Here is a 25986-nt window from a genome sequence, read left to right as displayed (position 1 = left end):
TTGTAAGGTCAGGCACTTCAGCTACTGATGCTGGACGAGAAGGCCTGGCTCACAATCTCCATTCCACTTTATCTCAAAGGTGTTTGATGGGGTTGAGGTCAGGGCTCTGAGCGGCCAGTTAAGCTCTTCTACACCAAACTCATCCAACCATGTGTTTATGGACCTTGCTTTGCACAGTCATGCTGGAATAGAAAAGGGCCTTTCCTAAACTGTTCCCACAAAGTTAGAAACATGGCATTGTCCAAAATGTCTTAAGTATGCTGAAGGGGGAACATTCCAAAATTTTGTGGAAAGCCTTCCCAGAAGAGTGAAAGCTCTTCTAGCTGCAAAGAGGGGGCCGACTTCATATTAATGTCTCTGTATTATAAAGCATAAAAGTCCCTGTTGGTGTAATGGTCAGGTGTCCCAATACTTTTGTCCATTTAGAGTATTTCTGATGGGGCATGCAGATTTGTCAATAATCATTTAATATAAGGAGGCAACGATAAATTATGGAAAACAAGTTACAACATACATTACTAAAGAAAACCTGATACTGTGTGCACTTAGCTTCAGATGTCTATAACTATGCATTATCAGGGGTCATTTCAGCCTTTCTTGCAAATCTCTGTAAATTCAATTGTTTTATGTTTTTACTATTTTATGATGTTACGTTTTTCTTGAGATCGTTTTCAGAACTGGCAGATCTCAGGAATACAGCTCGGTGGTATGGCTCAATGGCACAAGAGACTTCTTATTAGTAACTCCTATGTTTTTGTAAAGCATTCCATGGGACCGGTATTATATACAGGGTTAATCTTTGTGCTTGTTTTCCCCATGGTTTGATGGGAATGGCTTTCGACCCTCTCTATATCTTGTTTTTGTAACATTGTATTGATTTATATTACTTAGTTATAATTTTGTTTTTATAGTAGTGTATACGGTATAATAATTGGAGACTTTTTGTGCAGTAAGGTTTATTTAGGCAGGTTTGCTTTTGGAGGCCCTGTACCTTTCTGTAAGTGGTATACATTGCTGCTATATCCTTAATGCTATCCTTAAAATCACATTGGCACTCTCTGGTATACTACCTTTTGCATTATTTCCTCTGTTTCCACCGTTTTTGGTGTGTAAAGAATTTGGCCATAAAGCATTGGTTTAAGGACGATCCAATAGTTAGCACCGCTGGTTGTATTAACCAGGGATGAGAGCAGTTCGAGGCAAAATTTATCTGAAAAACAAAGATTTTGCAGTGAGCGCCATTCCAGAAAGTGAAACTTAACCTGAAAACTGCAGTCTGGCCACCCTGTCCTCATACTTACTGTCACCAGGAATGCCAAAGGTGTCTTTAATACTCGGTGCTTTGACTTGACTTGTCATTCTTAAGGTAGGGTATAGTGAGCTGAGAGCTGCGACAAGACTTTGGTAATTTCCATTACACAGAGCCCTTGAAATGTCCATGAACGAGGCAGTAGAGGCTTTGGTGGTTCTTGACATCACTGTATTTTGCTGATAAAATAAAGATTTGATATGCCATACAAATCAAAATTGGAACAGAGATAAGTTGTTTTTGTAATATTTTTATCAAACATGATCATTTATATCGGTATTAATTATTACTGCACCATACAGTATGAACCAAGAATGAAATGGAGGCGCCTATATTGAAGCGTTATTAATTCGATTTTGAGGAGAGGAAGACAGCAAGGATATTGCCAGTGCAGCAAGCATAATCCTGTGGACATCTGCAGGCATGTTTCTAGCTGAGGGCAATGGCAACATGAAAGAGACAAGCCCTGGGATCTATGGAGTCCTCATACATATGAACCCTCACACTGGGGGTGCACTACAAAATGACCCAGCCAAGTCTGTAATGACCATAGGATACGTCGCTAGTGATGTAGGGTGACGTACTGTATATGTTAAGGTATTGAGGTCTGGCAAGTTTCTTATGTTGTCCTACCATAACGATGCCCATAAATATAGCCCATGGAACACAAACATTTAAAAGGCAAAAGATGACAATGTGACGATCTGACTTACTTAAGGAGAAATACATTTCTAAAATTAAATTACTCATATAGAAAGAGTATATAAAAAATATAAAAAAAAAAGAAAAAAAACTTGGGGGGAGGGGGCAAAATGATTATGTATGTATGAATAGGATTTAAGTAGTGGCAAGGGGGTGCAAAGGCTTGACGGGCAGTCTTTACTGTTTGTAACAGAAATAAGGTTCTCCTAGGTTGTAAGTTAGAAGAAAACTGAGAAAGTACAATGTTTGATGACGGATTGCTTTCATGAAAAGCTGAATGATATAAATATTGTGCCGATAAAGACTGGGGCTGTGATACTTACAGGGAAAAGGAAGTTCAGAATCTGAATAATTTGGTTAATTCGCTCTTGAGGAAAGGGTGTAATCATGTCCGTCATATTCTTCAGCAAAGCCACAATAAGATCAATATTCCCTTGCCATGTTGCAGGAACAATTAACTGTGAAAGAGAAAGCAGCAAATAGAAGTGTAAAAACGGCAAACTTCCATGAGTAATTATCTATTGCTTAAACTGGAATATTTAAGTAATAATAATAAGAAGAATTTTACACAATGTTATTTCGATATTTTAACCATGTTAATTTTCTTTTAAAAATTGGGAAAATAATCCTGTAGAATTCTAGGTAACCAAGAAGCTGAACTTTAGTATAATTTAGCATAATTTAGTACTTTATTGCACCCATGTAAGGATTCATTAGAACTTTACAATTTTTTTTTACCATCTATCAGTCACTCTTACTTTGTACAAAGCCTTTAACTTTATAGCGCCATCCATGGCAAGGAACAAACCGGTTATTAGACATAATCTTGGACATACTCATAGTTTACGTGCACCCTGTACTTACTCTGTACAGCAAATTGTAAATATCCACATTCTGCAAAAATATGATGGCCATCTGGTAGCCCTGCGCAGGCAGCAGTTTATCTATAGTGGAAAAGTTAGTAGTAGAATTATCCGCGTCCGTAAACCACGAAATAACCTGCATGGAAAGAAGAACAAAGAAATCATCCAGGGAAAACAAGCAGAAAGAAACAATCTATATTCGTATGTAGCTCCTAATATCAGTTTACACTTTTGTGAGACACAATATTTTATACTTAAAAATTTTACATGCTGAAATAAACAAGCGTTTGGTATAGTAGTGAGATATGCCTTTTATTGCAATAGGGCAATACACTCAAGCTACCATAAAGCCTGCAATGAAAAGCTAGTAGACAACTGTTGCAAGCATTCAGAGCTTCCCATAGGATCATATAGATTCATCATATGCATACCTGCTTTTTAACCTCATCGATTGGCAACATCATCAAAGCTTCAATACTTCCCGGACTGAGTTTCACCACTCGACTCAGCTGGTTCCTCACTCGGCTACTGTTGTGAAACACATCTTGTACAGTAGCTTTACAACAGGCAAAATAAACACAGAACAATTAATGACACAAATATGTTTTATGATCTACGGTCAAACATGAAAGCAGTGAAATGGTAATCAAGGTTGATACTAAAGGATAAGCAGATATAAGGTCTAAGAGGCAACTTAAAGGTTGATTGGAAGTAACAAGTTAAAAGTAATATATTTTGATATGTTAATCTTACAAATACATTTATGGTTGCAAATATTGAGTTCTTTAGTGTATGAATTATTGCATTATTTCATAAATGCATTCATGTTAAAGATGGCGCCCTGATAAATCTTTTGGCTTAGGGTCCCCAAAAACCACCCCTGCTGGTAATTTTTTCATCAGTCCTCTCAGGTGAAAAATAACTATAGATTCCAAATTTATGAAATTATGAATAGATCCCCTGTATCCTATGCAAAATCAAATATTTTGTATACAAAGCAAACTCGAATGAGAAATATAATTCTTGTCATTTTTTTAATACCTTTGATTTATACGACTTGTGTAAACAAAAAAGTTAGAAAGAGGTACCTTGCTTGCTAGTGGATGAGACGTTAATAAATGTAGACAATGTCAAAGTAACATTCTGGAGGTCCTCAAGAGGAATTCTGCAAAATATTAGATAAAATATGTTGGGATATGTTTCATTATGAACATTACAGTTATTGCAACGTATACCCTAATAATTCACAGCACTGATTTTAATAAAAGTAGTTTGTCATTTTGCTTTTTTAAAGAGAGAGAAACTTTGCTTCTCCATCTTGTCACTTCTTGCTTTCCTGATCACACTATATCTGCAGGTTTTCTGTCACTATAATGGATATCTCCTGTTCTGTCAGCTCTGACACTGCAGGAAAGGAGTGTCCAAACTTTAATTTAGACATTCATGTCCCTTTCAATGCAACAATGCTCAGTTTGAACTTCATTACACTGAATCTTTAAGCAAGGAACCAAAATTATTTTTTCTACAATTAACACAAGGTTTATTCTTATATTAGATATTCCCCAGAATAAGAACAAGTTTTCTATTCCAGTGTGTCTAATGGGACCCCCCCCATGAGTAGGTACAGCAAGCTCACCCACTGATCTCAATGGGAAGACTTTCCTGTCCCACTTAGCTGTCCAAGTCCAAAAACAGGATCGCAAATGGGGCAGCGTACTGCAGCTCTGGAGCTGCAGCTTCCCAAAATTGTAAGTACTTTTTTCCTACAGGTTTCAGAATACATATTAATGTACTTACAAAGTACTTTAATATGCATTCTTCATTGATGGGGCTGTATGAGACACTAGAGTGTCCCTTTAATGGATTTAGTTAAATATGGATGGATTTAAGTTAAGAAAGTTCACCTTTAATTTTTAAAGAACAGTTTTTCTGCCTCTCCAGTTTGGAATACCAGAAATCTCAAAATTGAATATAGTCTATTGTTAGAAAATGGAGGCCTAAGTTATATCAACCCTTTAATTTTGCATATATAGCACACATCCACAACCATAACTTACATAGAAGACAAGACTTCTTGGGGAAACTTCGAAATTGTTTCTAGGACTGTTTTCATGGTCAGTGATGAACTGGTGTCAACTATGGTGGCCAAACCTTCTATGCTCGTAACTACAAGGTCTAGTATGCTTTGTAACAACGCGTTGTCCTGGCAAACCATGAAACAGGACTGGGTAGAGTTTGTACCACTTAATCCACACACGAGAGTTTTTAGGGTCTGTAATTGATATATCTACAAACAAGAAAAAAAAATAGTTTTGTATTAATGATTGCGTATAGTTATTTTTTTCCTAATTAGATACATAGCATGATATAAGAACATAAAACTACATTAGACATTACAACTCTAACAATGTTGTGAGCTGGCATGAGCTTGAGCCCCACTCCTGGCTCAGCCGGATACAAATGAAACATCTATTGAGGTTTTGCATAAAGAGTCATACTGGTTTGGAAAGAGGTCTAATCACTATAGAAACCAACAAAACAGTCCAATCAGTAGCCATTTTTCAAACTTTGAACCAGCTTTTGTTTTAATGCATAACCACCAATAAGACAATAAGAACTGGCAAATATCTGCGGTGTTTGTGAATTAACTGAAAAAAAAGGTCAAACAAGAGTGGGAAGTCATTGAAGGCAAACTGCACCTAAATTGAAATAGACTTGATTCTCTGTTTGCAGTCTTGCTACGTGTTCATTGGGTATAATGTCCCTTTAATAAGGTTGAAATTGTAACACCAACAATTGAAACAGCAATACGGATGCTAACTTACCTTTTCTTTGAGCAAATGGGGAATCATTGATGCATTTGCCGATTTATTACTTTGAGTAAAAACATCCTGGATTAGCTGAATTATGCCTTCAAGGTGCCCTACAGAAGATAAAACAATTAGCCAGAGATGTTAAACTATAAAGAATTCTATACTAAATCCATGCTCCAGCTAAGGTACTGAGATCATCAAAAAGAACATCAATTGCATAAAATCCGTAATAACTTGGTTTACTGCTATTTATTACACTTTTGTGTAAAAAATAATACTTTCTAAATCACAATCCTGGAAAAAGAAGGGAACACACACCAGACAGAAGGCCTACCTGATGGGGAAGCGGCAAGAACTTGTGTTGCATTCTTCAAACAATGCAATACTGTACTATAGGGTTCAGGCAAAAGCACATTGTGTAAAGTGAGACTCAGAAGACTGCAAAAAAACAAACAATGAAAGCATCTTAATGTCAAAAATACACATGTACCACCTGTGGCTTTAGCATAACATGTCTATATGCTATAATGCTTCAAAAAAGTCACTAAAAGGTAAAAGTCCACTTACTGTTGAGTTATATTAGTGAGTCCAGAAACACTGCTGGGCACCAAGGTCAAGGTTGATGAGGATGATAAGGCTTGGGGGTATGAAGTGGCATTCAGGGCTTCCAAAAGGACATTCGAGATGTTGCTTTCTGTAATGGTGGTCTGATGCTCTGGTGCTGTGGCTTTAAAGTCACTGCTTATATCCTTTAACAACAAATAGATGCTACGTAGGGGTATCACTTCCAACCAGCTTGCTATAGTGTTGGTCCTATTGAAGATTCTTAATTCTTCTATGAGTAGTTCAAAAACAACCATTACCATATCCTCTGTGGAATTCATAGAACTTGGAAGGCCAAATAATAATGAAAGGATCTTCTCTGCAGCTGTGAAATAGTTGGACACCTCAGATGGTATTACATTTGCCACATATTGTAGAGCGTGAATAATCATTTCCAGGTCTGAATTCCATGTATAATTCAAGGACCGAACGTTCACAAGGTTACAAACTAACGAACTTATATTTGACAGGAACTGTTGATTCAAACTTGAGTGTTGTGGGTCTAATGCTACCCAGAGAGAGTCAGAAAACCTGAAAGCTGCGCTCAGAACAACGCCACACTGTATCACCGAGGACGCATTCATTTCTGAGGGGCTTCCCATGTTAAGTAATGTAGTGTTTTGAGTTTTCAATAGTGAAACGATTGCTTGATAAATCTGGATAGGTTTTGCTTCCATGCCACTGTTGACCAGAATTGTTATCACTTTTCTTAGTTTTTCCAGATTAGAAATTGAGTCATTAATTTCAGATGCTGTCCAATTCATAAATAAGAAACTGTCCAACGCATTCCAAGATTGAAGGAAATAGGGTTGATGCGTTATATTAAGAACTTTTTCAATAAGTTCAAGAACACGATCTTGTCCATTCAATGTAGCCAAGGTCTTCACAATGCTTGACACTTCTGCCAAGTCACTTTGTAAATCTAAAGTCTGTATGTTTAAGTCAGCCATTTCCACAAAAAATAACATGAACAATTGAATTGAGTTAGACCGATTTAAAAGTATTTGATCTAGAAGATGTACCAAGTGTACTTCTTCATGAAATGTGGTATTGTGTTCCGTTACTCCATCACAGATGAAGGCAAGGCTATCATTCAGAGACCGGATTACTGGTATGTTCAACCCAGAAGCATTATTTAAACTTGCAAGTGCAATAACAGAGATCTCCATCAGCTGCAATAAGCAAGCCATCTCTCCTGCTAATGGGTGCAAACTTCCTTCCGTGCTGATGTTATGGAATACTGGAGAACTTTGCAGGGCGAGGTAAATCATTTCATTAAGCGTGTAGTTATTTTGTAAATTGGGGTCTGAACTATTATAAACGAACCTCCATAGGCAATTTCCTTCCCAGATGGATTCATTCCCTGTGGCATCATGAAATATTGTCTCAACCAGTATATTTAGCACATCCTGGGCTGAACAGTTACCTATGTATTCTTGGGACTCAGTTCCTCCTAGGAAAGGACTCATAGCTAAGAACCACACATCTAGAAGCTCAGCTTCCATTGCAGATATGTTCTGAAATGGAGTCCAATTCCACTCGTCCTGGACTAGCAGGTAGGTAAAATTATACATCCTATAAACCATTTCTTTATTGATGCTTCCTTTCTCCTGAATATTGTTGAGAATGCTCATGCCTTCTTTTACTATGTTGTATATCTTTACTAGCGTGGCATTGTTGTTGAACTGATGCAAGGGCCCTAAGTCAATTGTCAGCAATCTTTGTAAAACATGGAGCGCCTTATCAATTGATGATAAAGTCATAGATAAATTAATATGGTTAAACTCTTGCAAAATCTGCAAAGCCAACTCAGTATCATCTTGAATATTTTCATTCAAAATCAAGTTGACAGGGAAAGATACATTTGATGAATTTTTCATTGCCGCTGCAGCCTGATTAATAAGCAACTGGACCTGCTCGATGTGAACTGTTGAATTAATTAAATGTATCAAGCTTGTCAGATTAAAAGAACCATTGAATGAATTTATCACAGATTGTGTATCCTGCATAATTGCATTAATGTACGGGTAGTTCTTTAGTATCCATTGAGTGATTGTATGCATTACATAGGCACCTGGGTTACTTTCCAATAAAGCTGTCTTGTTGGCCACTTGCAGCATAGCCCACTGAACAACATCAAGCTGTAATCGAATGCTCTCCAGAAGATCACTGATATTATAGGTTAACACATCAGAAATGTTGTACTTAGTGGCCTCAAAATCACCTGCCTGTAAAATAACAGCTAGAAGGTTAACTGCAGCGTCTGCTCCATTCACGGTGACATTAAGTAGATTCCCGCTTTCCTGTAACATCTGTATTATGTTCACAGCAGACGTGTTTATTGCATGTAGGATTGGTTGATGCTGATACATGAGAAGTGTTGCGTTGTAAAGATGAATGAGCTGCTGGGAAGCGGAAACATTAACATTTATTGTACTAAGCCATTGCGCTGCCACTGTTGAGATGATAGACAGCCTGTTGTGCATTGGCTGTGTCCAAGGTAGTAGTTTTAGTAGCTGTGTTAGCTGGTATGTTAAGTCCAAGCTGCACAATAAGGGGTCTGTATCTTCTTGGCCAATGCAGAGAGCTGCAAACACCATATTTTCTGTCTGGCGAATGAATTCTGAGATATTGGCAGACGTTAGGACCTCTATAACAGTCTCCAATGATGAAAGAATTGACATATTTTGATTGTCTCTTGAAGTGTTCAATACCCAATGGACTTCAGCAAGGACCTCATCATAAACATCTTCCACAAATACTGAAGAATTGTATGGGTGACCCAGAGAGTAAGAAAACAGAGTATATATGTCATTAATCAGAGTTTTCTGGAAGGAATCATATGATCCGATCTGTAGGAATGAGCTGTTTGCAAAGTGTTCTTCCAAGCTTCCATTCTGTATCATTGCTTGAAGTTGTATAATATCCCAAAGAAAGTTCTGGATTCCTTGGGTAAGGTCTGTGCAGTTATCTAGACTAACACTGCAATTATGTATAGATTCAATGAGCTGTAGGCTGATGTTTGATACTTTCTGAAAGTTGTCCTGTTCTTCTGATGGTATGTAATCAGCAAGAAGACCTAAGAGCCCAGAGGATTGGTTAATGATATCATTGCCTAGATTTTGTAGATCTGGGCTAAGGAAAAATGGTAACACATTTAGAACACCATTAGTTAAGCTAGCAGGGTGTTCTTCTGGGATGTTGTTAAAATACAGCAGTAGGTTCAGGATAACATTTAAGTACCTTTGTGTCTGGTTGACATTCACCAATGAACTTGGCAAGTATGTAGTGAAGATGGAAGAAAGTTCATGGATATTGTTGATGTCCTTCATTTGCGTGATGTTGTTAAACATGTCCAGTGCATTCAAGATAAGCTTACCCTGTTCCATATTATCAGAATTAAATATAATCTGCAATGTGTTGGCTATCTGAGGAATAAGACCAGTCTGGTTCATGACAGAGAAGAGATGGGCAAGCTTAGCAGTATCATTGGATAGATCTACTCCAAATGTTAAGGTGGTTAGGCTGTTAACTAGTTGGTAAAGCTGGCTAATTTCATTCTGCTCTGACATATAGAGTATGATTTTAGTTACATTTAGAACATTTTCCAATGATTCTTCTACAATTCTTTTAATGTTTCCGGTTTGTGGTAGAAATATCCTCATTATATTGTCCATAACTGTCTCCAGTATTTTATTTACTATGCTTGAAGTTATGCTTGGTGAACTAAGTGAAGTTTCAGAAATGATCATATTTGTTAAATTCAATGTTAGTTGTGGGAGCTGCATCAATATATCACCCACTATAGTATGATTTAACAGTGGTTTTCCATAGAAAGTGGAATTTGGCAACTTTAGCAGAGCAGCTTCAATCTGCTGTATAAGAATATGAAATTGCTCCCCCTGGAGTGTTTCACCAAATATATGTATTAAATCCATCAAACTCACAGAACTGTTGAATGAAGCTATCACAGACTGTGCATCTCGTATAACTAGGTTAATCTGCTGGTAGTTTTCCAGTATCCATTGAGTGATTGTATGCATTACATAGGCACCTGGGTTACTTTCTAGAACTGCTGTCTTATTAGTCACTTGCAGCAAAACCAACTGAACAACATCAAGCTGTAATCTAATGCTCTCCAGAAGATCACTGATATTATAGGTTAACACATCAGAAATGTTGTACTTAGTGGCCTCAAAATCACCTGCCTGTAAAATAACAGATAGAAGGTTAACTGCAGCGCCTGCTCCATTCACAGTGACATTCAATAGATTCCCACTTTCCTGTAACATCTGTATTATGTTCACAGCAGACGTGTTTATTGCATGTAGGATTGGTTGATGCTGATACATGAGAAGTGTTGCGTTGTAAAGATGAATGAGCTGCTGGGAAGCGGAAACATTAACATTTATTGTACTAAGCCATTGCGCTGCCACTGTTGAGATGATAGACAGCCTGTTGTGCATTGGCTGTGTCCAAGGTAGTAGTTTTAGTAGCTGTGTTAGCTGGTATGTTAAGTCCAAGCTGCACAATAAGGGGTCTGTATCTTCTTGGTCAATGCAGAGAGCTGCAAACACCATATTTTCTGTCTGGTGAATGAATTCTGAGATATTGGCAGACGTTAGGACCTCTATAACACTCTCCAATGATGAAAGAATTGACATATTTTGATTGTCTCTTGAAGTGTTCAATACCCAATGGACTGCAGCAAGGACCTCATCATAAACATCTTCCACAAATACTGAAGAATTGTGTGGGTGACCCAGAGAGTAAGAAAACAGAGTATATATGTCATTAATGAGAGTTTTCTGGAAGGAATCATATGATCCGATCTGTAGGAATGAGCTGTTTGCAAAGTGTCCTTCCAAGCTTCCATTCTGTATCACTGCTTGAAGTTGTATAATATCCCAAAGAAAGTTCTGGATTCCTTTAGTAAGGTCTGTGCAGTTATTTAGGGTAACACTGCAATTATGTATAGATTCAATGAGCTGGAGGCTGATGTTTGATACTTTCTGGAAGTTCTCCTGTTCTTCTGATGGTATGTAATCAGCAATAAGATGTAAAAGCCTAGCAGCTTGGTTAATTACTTCACTACTTAGGTGTTGTAGTTCAGTGGATACGAACAATGGGAACACATCGATAAGACCATTGTCTAAGTTTGCATTGCCTTCTCCTGAGAGGTGGTTAAGATATAGCAATATGTTTAGGACAGTATTTAAATACTTTTGTGTCTGGTTGCCATTTTGCAATGAACTCAGCATGTATTTACTAAAAATGGAGGAAAGTTCATGGACATTACTGATATCCTTCATTTGAATAAGCTCATTAAACAAGCCCAGTGCATTTAAGAACAACTTGCCCTCCTCCGTGCTACCAGAGTTGAAAATAATGTTCAAAGTGTTATCTATCTGGGGAATGAGACCTGTCTGATTGATGACAGAGAAGAGGTGGAAAAGCTTAGCAGTGTCATTGGATAAATCCGTCATGCTCAATGTCATATTGGTTATACTGTTGATTAGTTCTTTAAGCTGGCTGATTTTATTCTGCTCTGAAATTTCAAGAAATACTCTAGTCACGTTGAGAACAACCTGGAAGGATTGTTCTAGGAGGTCTGTGATACTCTCAGATTGGGGTAAAAAGGTTGTCAGGATATCTTCCAAAACCGTCTGCAGTATTCTGGTCATTTTGTCTATGGTAATGTAGGGTGGCGTTGACGAAGTTTCAGAAATGACTAGGTCTGTGACATTGAACAACAGCTGTAGGAAATGTCCCCAAATAGTTGGATCTTTTGAAAGGTGAGGACTATCTTCGAGAGCCAGCTGATTAACTTTAGAGATGATCAAATCTTCCAAGCTACTGTTTCTAAATAATGCCCACATTTGCTTCATGAATCTATAGGAAACAGTGAAAAAGATATTTAGATCATTGCATACTTAGATCATATCATTTCACATATTGAGATATTTGCTTAAATAGTTCTGATGTGATATATACCGTATATAATATAATTTCTGAATATGTGCGCATTCACAAAATTTCTAGCAGAGATGATTATCGGTATGTATGTGTGTTAGTCTGGCCCTTCCTGATACCATATTTGCTTATTTTACATCTAGATCATCAGCATCTAATGCATAGAGTTTAATGTTTAACTCTTCCAAGGAAAGTAATATTTCCCATGTTTTTCTAGTTAAGTGGGAAACACAATGTATTTAATAACCATGTGTTGTTTTATTTGTTTATTTATTAGTAGTAGCAACAGTAGCACTAGTAGTTGATGTCCTAGTTTGATTTATTGTAAATTATGAGTAGTTGTTATAATAGTAAAAGTACTTGTAAGTTTAGTGGTATTAGTATTAGTGGGAACTTATTAGATCCAGCTACTCGGAGCTCCCCATTGCAGGGTGCGGGTAGGAGGTCCCGCTGATGTTGATGGGCAGCCCCTCTGATGTCACAGGATGTCCCGCCAACATCAGTGGGCGATGCCGTCGACATAGCTGGACACATGCTATTTGTAATAGTGAATTGGGTGGCCACTACTGCGAAATGATAGTGACCCAGAGAGTCTCCGGGTGAAACCTGGGCCGTTCCTAGGTATGTTTATACTCATTTTAAAAGCAGTAGTAGTAGTGGAACCACTAACATTAGTACTTGTAGTAGTACTTTTAAGTAGTACTGGCAGTAATTGTTGTAGTAGAAGTAGTAGCAGTGGCACTAATAGTTGGATAGTAGTAATATATCAAAATACTTTGTCTATCTTCAACACAACCTCATAGTTCTGGCACTATCTATTCTTCCTCCAAGGCATTCTAACCCTTTCTATAGTTCTGCACCTCTTCACTTTTGCCAGTGCATTTACAACAAGCAACCAATACATGTTTCCCTGCCACAGCAAGGCCGGTATGTAGCCAGCAAGCCGCGCGTCGGGCAAAATTCAGATCTCAGACCTCAGATCTCTCAAAAACAAAACTTTTAACAACATCTAAAAATCTCAACAAAAACACCTACTTATAATAGAGAAGAGCACAGACGAGAAAAATGAAAATCTCAGGGGTTCTGTGGACCTCAAGCTGTTTCAGCTGGACGGCTGCCCCACATATCCACCACCAAAAGACTTACTTAAAATAAGAGTCAAGATCTTAAGGGTTTTGAGGACCTAAAGCTACTAGAATGAAATATTAGTTTGTGCTACTGCTGTGGGGGCAGCACAACATTCAACAAAATTAACAAACTGTGTAATGGGTATGAAATGTAAACCATTAACCCCCACGTATTTTTCTGTCATGACTTTGTCACGTACTTAAACCTCTGTGGTTAAGTGGGGATTCCATTATATTTAAGGGCGGCTGAGTAACGCAACACCAAGCCACTGTTATACTTGGGGAATATTCTGCTGTTCCCACAGCAGTAGCACAGACAACATTTCAAAACTAGTAGCTTGAGGTCCACAGAACCCCTGAGATTAATACTACTTCTGACTTCTGAAACTTGCTAGCAAGCATATCAATAATACTAGAAATTGTCATCAGTGGTACATTTCCTGCATAAACATTGCTTCTTCTACATGTGCCAGCAGGGTACTGCCCCCGGGCACCTACTATCACAACAGAATGCATATACTCTAGGCATAAAAAAAAGTTTGAAAAGTCTTATTACCATGGCAGATGACAAGGCCGCTTTTCAAGTGTTTAATACATAACACATAGGCTGAAAGCTTTATACTAAAATTCCAACTACGATAGATACAATTGTCACTATTGGCAACCCTGTTCCATAATAAAGTGAGATGCATCACATAAAAAAAACAATATAGTGTGACTTACGGAATATAAATGTTGTCTTCAAGCGACGTGTCTTTGGACATGTTTATAAATTGCTTAAGAGCTTCCAAGGAAAAGGACAATATTATGTTGTAGGAAGAGTCATTTTCAGCTTTAAGTGCTTCTTGTATTGGCTGTACGGCTTCCAAAATGAAATTTTCCAACTTTAATAGTAAGATTTCCTTGGGTGAAGATGTACTAGTAGCCAAATCCAGGAAAGTATAAAACAAATGCTGAAATGTTATCTTCTCTACAATGCCGAACAACTCGTTAATAGCCGGGACAATGTTCATGATGGAGACAATTGTTGCTTGAGAAAAAGTAGGTTCAAAAACAAGTTCTGCTGCTGATGTAATAATTATTTCGGCTGCATCAAAGTATTTCTTTGTGGAGTTGTCTGGCATAAAGGACTCAACAGAAGCCGCGATGTTTCTGGTAAACTGAAGGAGCTTGGCCCAGTCATCCTGTGAATTATTCCAGTGTAACAGATCACATATATCAATGGTCACATTTAGGATGAGGGCATCCTCTGGCCATATAGCGGGTGAAAAACCTTTCCGTATAGCTTGAAAAATTACTGTCATCAGTTTTCCAGCCACACGACAGTCCATTGTAGAGAAACTATTCACAGAGAAATCTAAAAGCTGTGTGAAGTTCATATTTCCACCAGAATGTGTTAGATTGAGAATATTGATTACTACATCATATGCTTGTAGGAAGCCTTGTGCTATGGAAACATTCTGATTAGTTAAGATCATTTGCACGTCCTTGAAAACATCATTGGTAGTTGTTATATTCCAGTCGCTGACCAAAATCTTATCAACAATCTGCCAGATGGTTGTGAACTCGGGTGAAACAGATGTGCTGAGACTTGTCATCGGTTTCAAGGTGGTGACAAAATGTAAGATTTCAGCCCAGATTTTCTGGTCTAGTAAATTGGATTGGTTGCCAGAAAAGAGCTGACTTAACTGTTTAAAGAAAGTATCTGCTTCTTCAGGAGACAACTTGATTTTATCAAGGATATAACCTATAACACTGGAATTGTTTAAGTCCACCCAGTTCAAGATCGTGTTACTAAGTATGGCTTGAGTCAGTCTGTACATTGGATAAATTTCACCAGAAACATTATGGTTTCCTGTCTGGTTCTTTATATACATTAAGTACCATTGCAGAACCTCAAGCTGAGCTTGTACTTTTTCCAAATAGTCACTGGTCATGTTGAAAGTAATATTGAATAAGTCCAAGGTAAGATCTGGTTGTAGAAGCTCAGATAGTGTATCTAGGGTTTGTTTAACGTTGCTGGTCATATTGTCCATCTTAAACTCTTCCAGTGTGAGGGAAATATTTGACAATGTTATCAGTAGATTGTGCAGTGTAGGTTCATTTTGCAAAGTCACTTTTGTGTTTTCATAAAAGATAATAATCTGTTGGTATACATTTGTGGCTGTGCTCACCTCACTCATCCAGTAATCAACTAGGGAATGCATTATTTCAATCCTCTCTTTCAATGGAGCAGAAAGACCTAGGTTTTGGAGGAGACTCAAGAAATGAGAGGTGAGATTGAAGGTGCACAGCAAACAGTCAACATCTGTCTGGTTTAGGCAACAAGGACCTTGCTGAATATTTATTATCTGGAGAAGTGATTCTATCATGTTGCTCTTGGCTAGTACTTGCATAATAAAGTTCATTTGGTTCAGATCATTCCTGACAATTTCTAAATCTGATTCAAAGGTTTTCACATTGAGATCTCTAGTGATGTTCACGATGAGTTGACTTGCTGAGAGGAACTCTTGGTACACATCTAAAATATCTCCCGAAAAGTTTGAAAAGTTTTCCTGTGCATACCAAAGTGCCAAAAACACGTTATTTATAAGCGAGATCTCCGATTTGTCAAGCATTTCCAGCTGCACCAGTGAAATATTTAAAGACGTCTCACCATTATACATCGCGAAAGAGTTGAGCGCATCAGCCATTTCTGCAACTGAGTTCTGGAATAGCGGAATTGCACTGATACATATTTCTGCGTCTTTGTCGCACTGCTGAAGTATTTCCATGACTGTTACCAAGGCAATGCTGATATTTCTAAAGTTTCCTTGAGTTTGCGGTGTGTAATTTGACAAAAGGTTAAACAGAACAGAGGTCAAGTTCTTCTGGTCGTTGCCAATGTTATAAAGATTTAAAGGATGTAGAAATTCTAAGAGTTCAATGGAGAAGTCCCTTAAATCTTTGTTTGGTAGGAATGGAACACTGTGGCTCAAATTAAGCAGGGGGCTTAACTCCATGAGGGTTATGTGCAGTTTACTATCAGATAAAAAGTTCAGCAACTGTTTCAAGTACAGCTCCTGTACCATGTTCTGATTATTTGTGTAATTTAAATGAATAAGGTCATGCAAATTTCCAAGTGCATTAACCAAAATTGAATCTATGTTGGGGTTACTGTTGTTTAATATATAGTTTAACATTTGGATTAACTGCTCCTTGTGGTCTTGTTCATACAAGTGATAAAGTATCTTAACAAAGGATGCACTTGAGTTCAAATAAAAACTTGGATCAAATCCACTTTTTGATATCAAGTTATTGATGAGTACCTCAAGGTTGTGGATAGTTTGACTAGTTTGATTTGGGGGAAGCACCCAACTAAATGAAACATTGCTCTCTTGAAGGTTATTTTGTAAAACAGCATTCGCCAGAATTGCAATCATGTCTGTTATGTTCTTGCTGTTTCCAAAAATTGTTTCCTGCAATCTAGTGTCATTGAGATCTCCCACAATGGTGTTAATCATGTTTAAAATTATATTTGTGGTTAAGTAGGGTGGTTGCAATTCATTTTCAGAAGCTGCTCCCTTAATTGTATTGAACACAACGGCCATTACATCCTGGAAGATCTTTAGAACCTGTAGATTCTCTGCGTTGTAGCTGGATACCTGGCTCTGTAATGTTTGCATGATAAACTTCTCAAATCCGTTATTTTGGAGAAATGTCACAATTGGTGTCAGTGTCCTGCAAGTAAAAGAAATAAGCTTATTTTCATGTACAGCATAGATACATTTGTTAAGAATTGCTGCTAATCTTCTACGCATGTACATGTATAGTGTAAAACAGATATGGACCGTGCTAGCAAAACAGATTAAATGTATAAATTCAATTTCCTTTTCACAAAAGCTAGATTAATGTTTGTATATGTGATGCACCCACAAAGCACTTGCCACCATCACGGAATTCCAAGGTTTCCATGAACTTTCTTCTACTTTATATCTCTACCTTTTAGAACATTTTATCTATAAATCATAATGATAAAATGTTAAAGGGACAATCCTGCCAACATATGCTCTTTAATGCAATATATATGATTTTTTAGTGTTTCTTTAGCAATTGCATGGGGGGATTCTACACAATCTACAGAGGGTAAAGGCAGCTGCAGCAACGGAACTGCAGCTTCTCACAGAGTACTTTAGTATGCATTCTCCTTTAATGGAACATTAAATTGTCCCTTTAACATAAACCAGACTAACATTTTTGTTACTATATAAGCTACTTATTCCTCAAGTCTCAAAATGTCCTTTTTTAAATCAGAAAGTGGAACCTAACTATATTTATTCATTCTGGATATACATCCATAATGTTATGACGTTTTATTTCATCATACACCAATCTCAAATATATCAAACACTCTTAAACGATAACTTACTTTTGGAAAATGTCATCCATGGACAATGAGCTGTTTCTGCTGCTGAAATAAACTTGGACAATTTCAGAAGTGAATGACAAGACAGTTTCATAACCTGTGACATTGAGGCTTTTGAGTAGGACACTGACAGCTTCTATTGTTCCTACAGTGACCTTCTCTGCTGTTAGGATATGATTATTGCTTCCATTGATCAAGGCCTCATTTACCAATGACGTTAAAGAATTAACAAAGTCACGAATGGCTTGGTACACAATCCATTTCTTTGAGGAAACTAGTTCTTTAAATGCTTCAGACAGGGACGCAATTAGGCTATCAAACATATCCTTACTGGTCCCATTTATAAAGTCTTTAAATGATGTTATAATCTCCAGCGCCACTTCAGCAAACCTGGTGAGATTTGCTTGTTCTACGTTCACTATAATGGCAATGATTGATTTCAGTTCCTGTGTCCAATCAATAATGGAATCATTGTTAAATATTAGACTGCATGTCCACATACTAATGTTTCCAAACAACCCATCATTTCCCTCCAAACCTGTGAGGTTTGCGTTTTGTCCAGAAGCAAGGAAGGATTGGAGAAAATGATCACAGCTCTTGGCAGAAGTTACATTCTGTGCTGACATCCACTGTTTAAATACATTTAACAATGCTACAGATGAGTTTGCATTAAAAATATATGAGGAGTAGACATTTGGCAGCATAACGGCTGCTTGCAGTGCCCTGTCAGCAAGACTTGCAACCTTGTTTACAGTATTCAGTATTTGGGGGAAAATGCTTAATTGCTCACTTGTGTCAAGAGTAGTTGACAGATTAGCCAAGGTTTCCAAAACTGTTAACACTTTGAGCCATGGGTCGGTGCCATCTGATGTAATTGTTAATAGGTGAGATAGTATATCATTTAAGATGGTAAATGTCTTATCATTTGAAAGGTCGTGTCCTTGCATGGAGATGTAAAACTTCACTATGTTAACAGTCTCATTCCACAATTCAGAATATTGCATTCCATTCTGCGTCTGATTGGAAACAAGGAGCACCATGATGTCTAAAGTATCGAACACTTTCTTTAAGTTGTCTATAATATGTTCATCAACTGCAGTACATGTCATGTTGTTTTCTACAAGCTTCTCAGAAATAATAGTAATTGATGCATCCATTTGTTGAACCAAAGTAATGTTGAGGCCAAAGGGGATATTTGTTCTAGAAAGGTATGTGATGATGGGCCCCAATAATTCAATGAAACAGACGAGCCCTTCTTTCATGCTGGTAGTTTCTTCTGAGCTGCATCCAGTCATATTTTGATTAAAAAAAGAAATGAGGCCACCTTCTAAGACGGTATTCAAATCCATATCACCTTTAGCATCAGGAACCAACAGAGGAACTTGGCAACCAGAATCATTTAACATCAATTGTATGGAAAGTAAGAGTTCTTTGAAGGAGCAGTTTTGGCTTGTGCTTGAAAGTATGTTCTCTGATATGCATTGCATACTTAAATATAAAATGTTCTTGAATTTCTCCTCCAAGGAAATAACATTCTGGCTTGTGTTCCAAATCTGCAGAAACAGCTGGTATACTGCGTCCACATTCCCCACACTGACATTTCCTACGTGTTTTACGTTATACAGGATAGCCATGAACTCTTGGGAGAAGTTATAGATACTTTGGAAAGTGTTACTGTTCGAAGTTTGAATTACAGCTGTGTCATTTAAAAAACTTTGCATCACTAAAAGGATTTTCTCCACAAAGATTAAAGTGGAAGACTGGTTGGCGAGACTTCCAGGGTCATACCATTGTAATAAACTCAACAAAAATGCAGTATCATTTCTTATAGGTTCATTAAGTGAGGTGGGCAAATAGGTTCCATTTAGAAATTCGTCCTGAAATATAATTTGAAGTGCAGAAACAGTATGGTTGAAAATGTTTTCCAGATTCTGGACATCATTTTTTAATATAAGATTAAATAAGTTTTGGAGAGACGGTACTATAGGAAATGTTTCCAAAACATTCAGTGCATAAAGAATTTCATTTGAAGTTGTTGGAAGGAAAGAATTGGTGTTCATGCTGGATAGGATATTATTTAAAATGAGTTGTGTCATTGCCACAAAAGCATACATATTACCAGAGCTAGAGAAGTTCTCTGTTTCATTTTTCAAATAGAGAACATACCACTGGATGACCAAAAGTTGTTTTTTTATATCTTCTAGTTTTTGGTATGTTTGCGTGATACTAGTAGCAGGGGATGTATAATTAATATTACTAAACTGCAGCATTTCCAGCAGATTGTCAATAAATTTTCCAGATCCTTGGGTAGAATTCAAACTTAACTGGACTTCTTCTAAGGTTTGAACGATGTTCATAAGACTTGCATGTATTTCATGTAGGACAGAGCCATTCTGCAATGCCAGCTGTGTTAGATTATACATGTAAGTCAAGCGTTGATAAATATCTGATACCCCCTCAAGCTCTCCTGACCAGGCTTCATTGATGGAAAACAGAAGTGTGAGGGTATCATTCAGAGGTTGTGGAAATGGTAACTCATTGAAGAGCTTAATGAGACCAAAAAACATCTTCAAGTTACATTGCAATGACTGGACTCCTCCACTGTAACATTCTGAAGCATTCACTACATTCTGCACATGATCTAGAAGCTTGGTAAGGTTTACAGATCCAAGAACCTGTTGGATGTTGTTAAAGTTTTGTAGTACCAGAGGGTCAGTCAAAGGGTTTTGATCGCTCGTCAGCGTGAGATTTACAATGACATCTAATATCTCCTTGTAGATGTTTATTGGTGTGTTACATGAAAAAATGGGACTCTGTTGAAAGCATACGAGCAAGGAGACTATATCATTGAGAACAGAAATTTGAGCGCTGCTGGGAGCCTGAAACTGAAGGAGAGCATTGTCAAAGTTTACTGTTTGCTGTGTGCTACTGTTGTGATGGATTGCTAACATTATGAATTGTATCAGCTCTAGCTGCAGTTCCAGTAGGGTTCTTGTGCAGTTGTTGAGTTCCTTCTCACATATGCTTACTGAGTTCAGGAGGGAAACAGTGGCACTTTCTATCTTGTGAAGGATTTCTTGCTCTTGAGGAGAAATTAATGTTGAAAGAATCTTGAATACAGCTGATGTCATATTGGTTTTGTTAGGACCTATATTTTGCAAATTGGATGGAGTGAGGAAGTCCAAAATAAATGTTTGAAGTGAATCAGACTGTAGAAAAGCAAGTTGGCTGCCATTAATATACAAATTCAGGTTTAAAAGATTGCTCATTAAGTTAATATTAGAGTGGATGAAGTTTGTTATCTGTTCTAAGTAGACTTCAGTAATGAGAGAGCTGTGAGAAGTGTTCCACGTTTTTAATACCTGGTTTAAGAGGCTGAGAGATTCAATAAGTGATGTTGTAACATTTGTACTACTGGAATCCAAGTTCAAAAGTGTTTGGAACACTTGTAAAATGTGGCGCAATTCTGGTTGATTAATGAGAGAGACAATCTTGAGAAATGTGGTGTCATTATAGATGGCAGCCCAATCTGAATGTATGGATAGCGAGGTTTGGATTAGGAATTGAAGTTCTGTCATGGTCAGGCTAGAAACATTGTAGGAGGAAACAAAGCCAGCTAGGTTGTCCATGTAGTATATGTTTTGGACAATAGTTTTCAGAATGTTATTTAAGGCCTGTGAAATGTTCATTAATTCTCCTTCCATGACTTTCCCAGGTACATTAAACTGCCCCAGTAGTTTCTGCACTGTCCCCAAAGAAATATTAAGGTATTGGGGGTTCATTGAGAACTCCATGACAAGAGACTCTGTAATGTTCAGAAGCAGGTCCACAAGCTCTGTAAGAGTGTTTTGCAATATAGTGTCTCCTGGATATTCTTTAGCAATCTTCTGCTGTAAATTCTGAAGGACAAGTTCATCAATTCTGTTTTGTTTCAGGATCACCCATACACGCTGAGTTATTCTAAAGGAACGAAAAAATAAATAACATATAGTTCAAACCAATTATGTAACTCGGGTTAACTTAGCTACGTAATTTGGAAGAAGCAAAAATCTATGTATTTTAGCATGTCTATGAGAAGTTCAAGGTTAGTCCAGTCCTTTCTGAGAGAGGAATTTTTTTCAAGTATTTCTTTTCCTTAAATACATCATGAATCATGTTACACAAAAGAAAACTGGAGTAGCCTGCTTGTCCTCATACTTCAACCCTAACTTTGCGACAAGAAACTGTCTGTTGCCATAGAAAAACAGCAGCAATATAAAATTATTTATTAATGCATTATATATATATATATATTAAAAAAATGTGTAATGTATGAATATTTTAGTCTGCACTTTACTTGTAAGCTAGAGGGGTTGCTTGAGAACCTAAATAATTTAATGATTAGTATTAAGGATCCACAACTCTTGAGAAAAAAACAGTAAATATAATATTTTATGGTGCCGATTAGCAACATATCTATAGCATCAGTTAACACAGAATTATGTTATAAGAAGCTTGAATTAAATTAGAATAGGCTTAAACAGCTGCCTGTGGCTCTATATATGGCCCTATCAGAAAATGTAAACATGCTTAATGTGCTCCTTAGTCTGCTAGTAATGGCTTAATGTAGAGATGTGTCCTTAAAATGTTTTTGCTTTGATACCCCAAATGACTAAAGCTGTTGCCGTTTCATCTAAAAACTGTCACATGTTTAATCCATGTTGGGGCACTTAGTTCAATATATAGGCTTTTGTTAGCACATTGTCACCACATCTCTAATCCTTACTTAAGAATGTTTACAACAATAATAATAAACGTAATTAATAAATGCTTAAGGTATATTGTATTCTCACCTAAGCAGGTTAGCCGTATCTTCACTCACATTTCTAATAAGAGTCATTGCGCTCTGGAACAAATACTCCAAGCTAACGGTATTGTTGCAGATCACATTTGTGCCATTGAATGTACCTAGATGGAGAATGATTTTAAAACTATGAGATCATACAGAAAAATATGAGAGATCATACAGAATGTAAACTGCCTGTCCCAAATGGAAGAAAAATAGCAACAAGCAGTGCCGTGTGTCTCTATAGGGTCTTTACATTAAGGGTTGGCAGAAGGTGAGGGCCCTCCTCACCTGTTGTCTCTGTTAGTCAATTTGTTATGTTACATACTACTTGTTATGTCCTGTCTACCCATTGTACAGCACTACGGAATTTGATGGCGCTATATAAAACAATAAATAATAATAATAATAGGAGTTTTACATTTCAACCCCAGTTGGATTGTCCTGCAAGAAGGACATCTTCAATCATAGGACAAGAAAGCATGCAGGTAATCAAAATTCAGAACATGAAACAAGCTAAATCTTGTTGAAATTTACATTCAAGGCGTTTTTTACATGCTTTTCTTAAGAAAGTTCGCCTGTACAATGTGCTATTAATAGATATAATGGTAAGTCTCAACAAACTCACAAGCATTGTTGCCAGTTCCATTAATCACTGATGTCATCAACCAGTAGGATATTTCAAATACTTCCTTCACCTCTGGCCAGCACTGACTGGTTCCAACTTCACATGGAAGCCACTGTGAAACAAGTATGGTTGGTAACATAAAACAGTAACAATATTACTTTACCCTTTTCACGTAAGTGTTAGGCCATGTTTCTATCAAAATAGCTTTCATGTAATTTTCATGATAGCATAGCCAGAAGAGGAGATAGTAGAACATTGAATGTCTATCCTACCAATTTTACAAGTCTCTTAAACTATTACTTAAGATAATTACATCTTCCGCTAATAAAACATACCATTTAAGAGTTTGGCTACTAATAGCTAATAGTTAAGCTATGTTCTCTTTTACAAGAGCTCATGACATCATACCACCCAAATATCTCATTTTTGCAAGGACAGCCCCTCTCTGGGCCCAAAATCTCTCTGTTCTATCTTCCCTGGATGTACCTATGTTTATAGGTGCTCAGAAAGTTGGTGTTCTACAGCTCTAAAAGTTACAGTGATGTGTATAGAAATGGCATAAATTGTGTTCATATGTTACATTGTTTAAATTAACATTTTTGCAGGAAAGTTGAATGTTACAACACCCTAATAATATATGCATTACAAAGAATCAAATAGAGATTCTCCTGCAAGAAGAGCTTAGTTGGCTCCTAAAAAATTGGGTGAATCAGCCAATAGTATCGCACAAACTAGGTCAAGCCTCGGCCCCAGTTTGTCAAGTTGCATGTCAGCTAAGTAGGACATCATAAAAGAAAAGCATCATGTGCCTCTGTAAGAACCAAAAGACTTAAATGTAGGTTTTTCTTCTATGCAGAGCAAGGCTAAGCCATTTGTTGCCCTTGGCCACCTACTTGAGCACAAACTGGTAAAGTATACTACAAGACTCACTGATCTGATATCTGTACATAAAAGCTAGAAAACTTTTAGTTTTGTTTGCAATTGCATTAATATGCAGCCCAAGACACAGCTATCTCATTTTTATTCTACCTTTGTTCTAATATTCCAACACATCCATTAATTAGTACCGTCTAAGCAAGGGTCCAATTAAAAGCTAAACTGGAGGAATGTGTGCATTAAATTAAATCTCCTTGGGAAAGGGTTTATTCGTAATTAAGGCTGTAAACACATGGTATTAAGACTAGAAGAAAGACCGCCGTGTGTGTTATTAAGTGTTGGGTAAGGTCTGTTGGCGCAATAACTTTGTTTTTTATTATTAATCAAAGTAAGGATGGGTAAGCCACTTTGTCTAATGAAAATTCATGTTATGGGTTTGAGCAAAAACTACATTGAAATGTAATATCAATGAAAGATTTGTAATAAAGTTACCTGTTTGTTGTAGAGAATATAATCATGTCTGACATTTGAATCACCTCCTAATATATTTATTTTGAATATCTTTAAATATATCTTAATTATTTTATAATTGGTTCAGAAAACCATGACGAGTGAGGTGGATATGTATCTTTTTGTGCTTTATTTTAAAACAGTAATTATGTTGAATTCAGGTTATTCTTGTGGTGGAATAAAATCATTTATGTTCGATAATAACCCTACATGATCATTATTTAAGAAAAAAAAAGTGTCAAATTTGTCGGAAATTCTTAATGTATTATTTACATTTTTAAAGACGGAAACAACCGTAGTGATGTAAGGCCCGCTAATATCTCCTTTTGTTTTTCTAGCACCATAAGCAAACTAGTCTTCCAGTTACCCCTCCTGCGTCGCTCACCTGATACAAAGAAATACAGGCTTTCAGCTCATTGTCTGGGTCTTGGCTTATCAGTGTCTTCAAGAGTCCAGATAAAACCGTACTGTATGTGCCATTCTGCACTGCAAAGCAAAAGCAATTGTAGATTTGACACAAGTATGATATAAGCATGATCAATGACATAAAACAGGGCTAGATTAATATCACTAAGAAAAATGCAAACATGTGTTAGGTTGGGTACAAAACACTTTGTTTACTTGTCTGTATTAAAATATGTGATAAAATGTCTTTCTCTGATAGTATTGCGTCTCTGGACATTTTTTTAATGTTAATTTTCTGTGTTGCAAGAATACCTTTCCAAAAGGCTCAGTGCTTTTATATAGGACAGGCTTGGCTATATACCTAAGCCAAGATCTTACTTTAATTTATTGTAAAAACTGGTTACTAATCACTGTTTAGTGGAGGATGGAAAGCCGTGAAGAAGACAGTGTCTCTATGACCTACTGGTGTTCACCTTCTCTCCCTTAAAAGAACCAAGTACTGTCCCTTTTTGGAGCTCCCAGAAATACCTATCGGTTGTGATGTGTGGACTGACACTCTTATGGCGTTAAATGTTTTAACTAAGGATATATGCACTGGTTCCCAACTTACAACATTACAGCATATTTCCATAATTACAGCATCATAATTAGTGAAATAGGGATGTGCAAATACATTGGAAAGCAGCACGGATATTTCTGCCATTCAAGAGGCTAAACATAATTGACGGTTCCATATACGAAAATAAAATAAGGAACAGATCATTGTAATTATGTCCTGATATGTAAAACCATAGCATTCAAAGAGAGTGTCCTTTCTATTTTACATGACTGAAGGTAATCAGAGCGATACATGTATTGTCCTGGACAATGCCAGGGAAGGAATATTGCTTTGAGAATGGGAAATACTATATTGTATAACATGACGGATATATTCTGTATTATAAAAG

At 37.0% G+C, this 25986-nt stretch overlaps 2 protein-coding genes across 2 annotated transcripts in view; both read right to left on the bottom strand.

Annotated features, from left to right (window-relative positions):
- The window catches only part of ABCA12 (ATP binding cassette subfamily A member 12), a 48729-nt gene extending 39861 nt beyond the window's left edge, over positions 1–8868 (bottom strand). Inside the window, exons 1-10 of the mRNA XM_053470927.1 lie at positions 6255–8868; positions 6022–6125; positions 5700–5797; positions 4932–5161; positions 3963–4039; positions 3306–3430; positions 2876–3010; positions 2335–2469; positions 1302–1488; positions 1071–1210 (exon numbers count right to left, since the gene is read on the bottom strand). Of these exons, the coding sequence (XP_053326902.1) occupies positions 1071–1210; positions 1302–1488; positions 2335–2469; positions 2876–3010; positions 3306–3430; positions 3963–4039; positions 4932–5161; positions 5700–5797; positions 6022–6125; positions 6255–8776 (3753 nt within the window). The 5' untranslated portion in view covers positions 8777–8868. The remainder of the gene's footprint in view (positions 1–1070; positions 1211–1301; positions 1489–2334; positions 2470–2875; positions 3011–3305; positions 3431–3962; positions 4040–4931; positions 5162–5699; positions 5798–6021; positions 6126–6254) is intronic.
- The window catches only part of LOC128502227 (uncharacterized), a 33791-nt gene continuing 16628 nt past the window's right edge, over positions 8824–25986 (bottom strand). Inside the window, exons 9-15 of the mRNA XM_053471984.1 lie at positions 25020–25120; positions 23249–23360; positions 22628–22742; positions 17799–21755; positions 14114–17110; positions 9005–12182; positions 8824–8877 (exon numbers count right to left, since the gene is read on the bottom strand). Coding sequence (XP_053327959.1) covers positions 8824–8877; positions 9005–12182; positions 14114–17110; positions 17799–21755; positions 22628–22742; positions 23249–23360; positions 25020–25120 — 10514 coding nt within the window. The remainder of the gene's footprint in view (positions 8878–9004; positions 12183–14113; positions 17111–17798; positions 21756–22627; positions 22743–23248; positions 23361–25019; positions 25121–25986) is intronic.

This window comes from Spea bombifrons, chromosome 7, assembly GCF_027358695.1.
Source record: "Spea bombifrons isolate aSpeBom1 chromosome 7, aSpeBom1.2.pri, whole genome shotgun sequence".
NCBI lineage: Eukaryota > Metazoa > Chordata > Amphibia > Anura > Pelobatidae > Spea > Spea bombifrons.
Note: the sequence above shows the minus strand (reverse complement) of the source record. Positions and strands in the feature narration are given on the sequence as shown.